This window comes from Silurus aristotelis, assembly GCF_946808225.1.
Source record: "Silurus aristotelis genome assembly, chromosome: 13".
Taxonomy (NCBI): Eukaryota; Metazoa; Chordata; class Actinopteri; order Siluriformes; family Siluridae; genus Silurus; species Silurus aristotelis.
Genome location: NC_139586.1, coordinates 25,032,363 through 25,039,761, shown reverse-complemented (window position 1 = coordinate 25,039,761; position 7,399 = coordinate 25,032,363). Strand labels below are relative to the sequence as shown.

General features: G+C 34.1%; 2 protein-coding genes across 2 annotated transcripts; one reads left to right on the top strand and one right to left on the bottom strand.

Annotated features, from left to right (window-relative positions):
- The first annotated feature begins 398 nt into the window (after positions 1–398).
- rpp21 (ribonuclease P subunit p21) lies at positions 399–4,661 on the top strand. The gene is made up of 5 exons (XM_083559537.1): positions 399–1,269; positions 1,382–1,482; positions 1,561–1,643; positions 2,898–3,032; positions 4,164–4,661. The coding sequence occupies exons 1-5, from the start codon at positions 1,213–1,215 to the stop codon at positions 4,244–4,246; spliced, it is 459 nt and encodes a 152-aa protein (XP_083415663.1). The 5' UTR covers positions 399–1,212; the 3' UTR covers positions 4,247–4,661.
- aqp12 (aquaporin 12) lies at positions 4,553–6,611 on the bottom strand. Its single transcript, XM_083559536.1, has 3 exons — positions 5,712–6,611; positions 5,058–5,174; positions 4,553–4,871 (listed from the first exon to the last, which is right to left on the bottom strand). The coding sequence occupies exons 1-3, from the start codon at positions 6,307–6,309 to the stop codon at positions 4,744–4,746; spliced, it is 843 nt and encodes a 280-aa protein (XP_083415662.1). The 5' UTR covers positions 6,310–6,611; the 3' UTR covers positions 4,553–4,743.
- Positions 6,612–7,399: the final 788 nt, after the last annotated feature.

Here is a 7,399-nt window from a genome sequence, read left to right as displayed (position 1 = left end):
TTATCCAATGAAAGCTCCTACCTTTTTGCTTAGTTTTTTTTTTTTTGCCTAGTCAGTTTCTAATATCTGTAGTGGTTTAGCAATGACATAGAGAATGAATGAGAACATTTAAAAAAACAGTTTTAAATAGAGAGTCCTTGATTTTGGGTTTTTATTTCCCAGTTGGAAACATGATAGAGATGTATTTATTTACTTTTTCTTTGAACTATTTATTTAATTTAATACATTTATTTACATATTACTCTTTCCCTTCCTTAGCATATGCAGGGCAATTTTAAACCAGATTAGAAAATCATGGCATTGATAATTAGTGTCTGGTCAGCCATACTATCAATTATAATAATATATTGTTTATAGTACTACTGATCCCAATTTTACCCAAAAACCCAAAATATTAGCTTTTTGCTTAGTTAAATCCAGGTGTTGACTCTTTTGGCCTGTTAGTGAATAATATTTGTAGTAGTTATGCACAATATTATAGTGAATGTGAAATGATTTAACAGTTTTAACTAAAGAATAATAAAATAAGAAAAAGATACAGGTGAATGTATGTACTTTATTTCTGCACTATTTTTTATTTACTACTTTATTTATTCTATTATATTTATATATTACTGTTTAATTTCCTTAAAATATGGGCCATTTTTACACTGGCATAGGTAATTGGTGGTCGAATATAATGTTACAATTCCACAATTTGAAACCGATTAATTTCACAGAATAAATATTTTATAATCAATGGTAAATACAGCTGTTGAGCATTTTTACAGTACAGTTTAGAAAGTAGAAAAACCTCTTGTCATCCATACTATCAATTATATTTATATTTGGTCTATAGGTCTATTGTACTGCTGCTTTATCTTTCTGAATGTATCCTGAAAATGAAAGTGTTGAACCAACATTTATCACCTCCAGAATCTGTTTTAAAAGTATTTATAATATTATTTCTTATTTCCAACAAGTAAAAAAATGCCCTTTGGTTACAAGAAGTACTTTGCATATACAGTAATTTGCTTCGATTCTCAAGTCTGAAGACTGCAGCCAACTTTTCGTTTCCATAGAGGGCGCCAGAGAGGGACAGTTTCTGCTGCCCACACCTGCGAAGAAGAATAAATAGTCAAACATGACTACCTTTGAAGATGTGTGAAAGAAAGTGCTTTTTTTTCATTATTAAACAAGATTAAGGTTTTCTTCACGTTATTATTAGATATAATGGCGGCTCATATCAAAGATAAAGAAGCTTTTCAGAGGCTGAACTTCCTGTATCAAGTGAGTAAACCAGCAAACGTTTTCCCTAATTATCATCATATGGTGTGTCTTAAAAAGAGATAAATAATAATAATGAAATAATACATATTTATATATAACGTTTGTCTTTAAGGCTGCACATTGTGTATTGGCACAAAACCCCGAGAACATTGAACTGGCTCGATTTTACTGCTTTACCCAGAAGACCATAGCCAAACGGCTGGTGCTGAGACAGTGAGTTCCATGAATTTCTTCAAATTTATTGTTTTTTGTTTTTCTTGTATATATTATATATATATATATCCCCATTAGAGATCCCTCAGTGAAGAGGACAATGTGTAAGAAATGCTGTGCTTTACTGATACCCGGGGTTACAGTCGCTGTCAGGCAAAGAAGTAAGTTTTCTCCTTTATTTAAAAACAAAATGTAAGATTTTTTATTCATGAGATTCTGTGTTTTGTGATCGATGCAACAAAATCCATTTGATTGGTCGCATTTCTTTTTAACTACTTCCATTGTTAGATTTGTATTTATTATTTTATTACGTGTAGATCAGTATTGGAGAGAACCATAGCAAACATAATTCATTACTTCACATAGGTAGCTTTTTTGCATATTTGTATTTAACTGAAGTATTATAACCATCATACAGTTCAGTGTAAATCAACAGCAAGCAGAACATTTAGAGAGGAATAAATGATGGAAGAAAGTCCTGACTTTAACATGGCCACAACACCTGTGGCCTTATTTGTGTACTTTTTTTTTTTTGTTTGATTGAGAAGAAGGTTTTGTGTCCATGTTCATTTTAATAGATATCAATCAGTGTTTGACTCATTAACATCATTCTATTAATAGATCGGTGTGCTTAAAGTAACATTAGAGTCTTTTCACATAAACTGAGTTGATTTAGAAAGAGTCTTGTGACAAAAATGATAACATTATAGCCAAAATAAATCATAGTACTTTGGATACTTAAGTAAATTTGAAGTCAAATAATTTTATAGGAAATGTGAAATTTGAGCGTTGTAGATGAGTGATGATGTGGAGCCTCTGATCATCAAAAGGTTGTGTGTTCAAATCCTGCACCCTTGAGCAAGACCCTCAACTGCTCAGTTGTATAAATGGGATGATTGTATGTTGGGTGTCTGCAAAATGGCGTAAATTTTGTTCCATTTTAGCATTAAGAAAACGCTATCTTATATAATACTTATAATAATAATAATAACGCTATATTAATAAATAAGTTAAATTCAAATGGAATTTTGACGTTTAAATCTGTGCAGCACTTAGTTTTTTTTTCCTATTTTATTTTAAGAGGTGACTCATACGTTCAGTGGTACAGTGTTTTTGTTTCGACATTAGTGTAATGATCATACATCATGATTTTCAGTCTCTTTATTAGAATACAACCAGAAAATACAGAAAGTTTTTATGCAGTAAAAGAAAATCTGGAAACTGGAAGCTTGCTAAGACCAACTTTCAGTCACAGCATTACATTCAAAATGCCAAAGATCACAGAAGTTAAGACATACAGTCATATAATTTCACAACAAAGCTGGTGCTGGCCAAAGATGTTTGCACAGTGCTGTATGTGTGTATACATGGAAAAACTGCATATGTTTTATATGGTGTCTGTGTTGTATCTGTAGAAGGTTCTCGGCGGCAGCGGGCAACGATAATACGATGTCTCAGCTGTGGCCAAACCAAAAGGTTTCCTAACAACCCCAAACATCAATTATGGGTGGACCAGCCAGAGGCTCAGTTAGAGAATCAGCATCAACCAGGTACAGCTTACCACCCTATTTATTTATTTATTTATTTATTTATTTATTTATTTATTTATTTATTTATTTATTTATTTATTTGATGAATCTCGATTTCTGCAAAAGTCATCTTTAACTGGTATCATGAACATTGCAAGACATTCTGTGATGTGTGGTAGAATGGTAGGTTTGCAGTGTTGTGTGAATTAGAAATGTTATAATGGACCAAAATGTCCATGTTTTTTGTCCCTTATTTAAAAAATATATAGTCTGAGTTAAGTTTTGCGATTCTTTTAATCATGTGTATTTTTACATTTTTTTTATAACATGCAACAAAGCCCAGGATTGGTAATTACAATCAACAAAACAGCTAACAGACAAATTCAAACCAGTAACTAGGATAAAATACTTAAAAAATAATCTGTTACTATTAGAAACTGTGAAAATGTGATGGAGCCTAAATAAGATACAGCCAAATGCCATAAATGTAATCCAAACTATATTGTTCTTTAATTGGTGCCTTGCATTTTAGCTGCATTTTAGTAAGGCTAAGACTCTGTCAAGAGCCAAATGTTTACATGCACAGTATACATCTTTTGATTTGTATATGTACAATCCCCTTTGCACAACCCTCTATACTGTATTTTTGCACAACCTTTTTAAACACAACATTCATACGAAATGTATGAAGATATGGATATGGACAATCCTTCTTGCACAACCTACTGCACTGGTTGGCGCTACTGGGTTTCTTTATTTCCTTGTCTCATGTTGTCTTTTGTCTTTTATTATATATATATATTTTTTTTTTCTTTGCCCCGCCCCTTTTTTGCACTAAATGTTGCACATAAGCACTATGGGTTGTTAGTTTAGAGTTATGTGTACTTTTGTGTTCCTTTTGTTCATTTAAGTTGTTTGCTGTAGCACCTTGGTCTTGGGGAAAGGTTGTTTCGTTTCACTGTGTACTGAACTGTATGGTTGAAATTACACAAAAAAAACGACTTGACTTTTACACTCTCAGACAGATATGACAGTCAAGTAACTGTTTCTGATCAGGTTTTATCTTTACATTTCAGTTAAGTTTCTTTTTAATTAATCAGTATAGAAAATGTTAAATTTTTTCACATTTCATTTATTTCTGTATGTTTACAGAAGCCAGCAAAACTTCTGCCCAGAAGGATAAACCTGATACAGCCAGTACGGTGGTTCCTGTGATCCAGGATTCTGCCTTTTGATTTTAAACCTGTTTTATTTTTACCACTACAAGCACCCTCATTAGATGTTTGCTGTGATTTTTAGGTTAGGAGAGATTATCAGTGACTATTCAGTTTAGACAATAAGAAAAGTTTGATATGAAAGATTTCTGTGTTTTGAAGGTAAATTAGGTTTTTATTATCAATGCTTGAGGTTTCACATTGGATGCAGTTCAGTTTTTGTTGAGTAAATCAAAGAATTACAAAGAAGAAAGATTTAATATAATGAAGTACATATGAAAATGGTATCATTTCGTGTGAGGGGGAAAAAACCCTGATACAACAAGATGTCAAATGCATATTTTATTCTTGCAAAATATATAAAACTGTTTTATTTTCTTGATGGTAGATTTATTTTTTTTTTTCCTCTTGTAAATAAATGTTATAAGGCAATCAACACATCATGTGTCTTTGTCATATCAATATTTTACATCAAAGTAAAAATATTTAATGTTGTTTCAAAGTAAATGCACAGTGTCTCATGAACTTTTCTCTTCTGCTGTCTTTCTTTTTGGGAGGCGAACTTGTGTCTTTTTTGAGTAAAGCAGGTTCTTGGTGAAAAGTAAAGGGATGTTACCCATGTAGACAAGCAAGGCCAGAGTCATGCCTAAAAAATATTAATCATAATATTTACCAAACCATGTAATATTATGTCTAGATTTCAGCATATGATGAAATATGACTGGATATAAGTCTGCATTGTTAATTATGCATGTGTAATATTTTAGTACATTTAGAAATCATTTAAGTAAATGAAAAAGTGAATGTCTTGATGTTTTCTTGTTCATCTTACCAATGACAGGCCCAATCCAGTAGACTACTGCATATTCCCAGAAGGTGTGTCCAGGACATTTGAATGTAAGTGCATAAGCAAGTGATGGGTTCACAAAGGCAGCAGTGTAGTTGTTTCCTTGGAATTACAGAACATAAAGGACACACCTTGTTAAATATTTCTATGTAAAAAAAAAAATTATATATATATATATATATATATATATATATATATATATATATATATATATATATAACACGAGATATATTGTATATACTGTTGATCCCACCTGTAGGAGGTATAAACCTTTGCACTTGATTGTTGCTATAAGAATCATGTGAAAAGAGGTTTTAATTGTCCTACAGCATTTTTAATAGAAAAAACATTAAAACTGCAAAAGAGCTAAATATTTAAGAAAATGTGAAAAAAACAAAACAAACAAAAACCAGACTGTATATATACACTGCTGTATTCAAAAGGGAGGTGGTCGCTCAGCGGTTAAGGCATTAGACCTGACTAGGTTTGGAAGTTCACAAGTTCAAATCCCAGCACCACCAAGCTACGACTGCTGGGCCCTTGAGCAAGGCCCTTAATCCTCGGCTGCTCAGTTGTAAGTTTCTCTGGATAAGGGTGTCTGCCAAATGCCGTAAATGTAAAATTTTAATGTAAACTAACCTGTGTAATAGAGGAAGGTGAGCAGCATGGACAAGATGGGAATCCGTAGCAGCTGTGACCTGCGGCGAAGACTGAGGTCTACCAGGTAAAAAAGCATTGCACTTACAGCCTCTGTGATGGTCCCCTGAACCAGGGACACATTTAGTGATGAACTGCACTGAGTCATCATCATGACCTTGATCATATGCATGTCTGTGAGCTCCATCCCCCAGTACCATCCAGCAAAGAGCAGGGCAAGATGGGCCCCTCCGAGCTGACCTGCTATGCTAAGAGAAGACGATACTGCTCCTGTCTCTTTTTGTAAATACCCCATTAGAGTAACTGAAGGGTTTCCTGTGACTCCTTGCATGATGACTCCATGGACAGTCAAGGCAAGGAAAAGCATGGTGAGAGTAACGTCCTGCCCCAGGCCTTCTGCCCACTGACCAATCTCGGAAATGGTTTGCACTTCCAGGCGACATGCCGCGAGTGCAAACGCTGCAATAAACTCTGACAGAAAGTGCCATCGTAGCCTCCTTTGTGTCACCAAGGCATTGGCAAATCCACATCCTACTGCCACACTGATGAAATAACCCAGGGTTACGTTAAGGCCTGTCATTACAAGGCAAGAGCAGCGTTGGTTAGGTTGCAAAAAAAGGAAAGAAACATTCGTTCCCCCAGGTCTGTATTTACTCTCGGGCTGTGATAACGTGGCAAACTCACATGCAAGTTCCTTATCAAAGATTTACCCACCTTTGCTTTTTGCACACCTTGAGCCAAACCCCCCCCTTAACTAACCATTTCAAGGCCATGTGGAAAATGAGCCAGTGTGCTGGAGTCACAAATACAGTCTTTTGGTCAATATTACATCTAAGTGACAGTTTGCTCTAATAGTTTTCATGTAAAACAGTTAAAATGTCTCGAAACTGGACAAAACAAGAAAATAAGAGGTTAATCTTTTTACCTCAAAATTATATTGGTTGCTGCATTTTGATTTTGTGTCATTCTGACCGGTTGTAAACCGAATATCTCAATTTCTATTCGAAATAGAAAAATTAGATATGGAAAATAATGTAAACTCCAAAATAAGGCATAATACATGCAAAACATTAAAACATTTATTACGTACAATTTATTGCCGAGCTCGCTCCATAAATACAGAAGTAGACCCGATTCATTCAGGAGCCTCGTTGGCGCAGTAGGCAGCGCGTCAGTCTCATAATCTGAAGGTCGTGAGTTCGAGCCTCACACGGGGCAGAGAAAATTTTTCGTTTCTAATTTTCCAACTAAAATCCGCTTTTATTGTAGTCACTAAAATGACACGCGAAATGTATATAAAAAAATATAGATTTTAGATTTTATAATTTCATTTGAGATTTTATCTATAAATTCCTCAGCCATTTCAGAACAGCACATAAAAAAAAGTCACAGGTTTAGACCGTCTCTTGTTTTATTGTGCCCTCTTGTGGCCATGCTTCTCATATCTCAAATCACCAGTTTAATAAAAGTTCTTAAACATTTGAAAAAATTTAGATCTGATCTCACATTTTTTAAAGAAGTTCATGTAAACCAAACCTGCGCAGATTTATACTGAACTTATGAGTCATCATGGTATATTGAGTACTTGCGTAACATTTGCAAATTTTCTGCTTACAGTGATACAGTGCCCCTAGAGCAGATAGGGTTAAGGGCCTTTCTCAAGGGCCCAT

Bases quoted from the DNA above. Each gene is read 5' to 3' on its own strand.
- rpp21 (XM_083559537.1), top strand. From the start codon at position 1,213: ATGGCGGCTCATATCAAAGATAAAGAAGCTTTTCAGAGGCTGAACTTC. The intron at 1,270-1,381 runs GTGAGTAAACCA...TTTGTCTTTAAG, and splicing joins GGCTGAACTTCCTGTATCAA to GCTGCACATTGTGTATTGGC. The intron at 3,033-4,163 runs GTACAGCTTACC...GTATGTTTACAG, and splicing joins AGAGAATCAGCATCAACCAG to AAGCCAGCAAAACTTCTGCC.
- aqp12 (XM_083559536.1), bottom strand. From the start codon at position 6,309: ATGACAGGCCTTAACGTAACCCTGGGTTATTTCATCAGTGTGGCAGTA. The intron at 5,175-5,711 runs GTTAGTTTACAT...TGTAATTCCAAG, and splicing joins CACCTTCCTCTATTACACAG to GAAACAACTACACTGCTGCC. The intron at 4,872-5,057 runs GTAAGATGAACA...AATATTTTTTAG, and splicing joins CTGGATTGGGCCTGTCATTG to GCATGACTCTGGCCTTGCTT.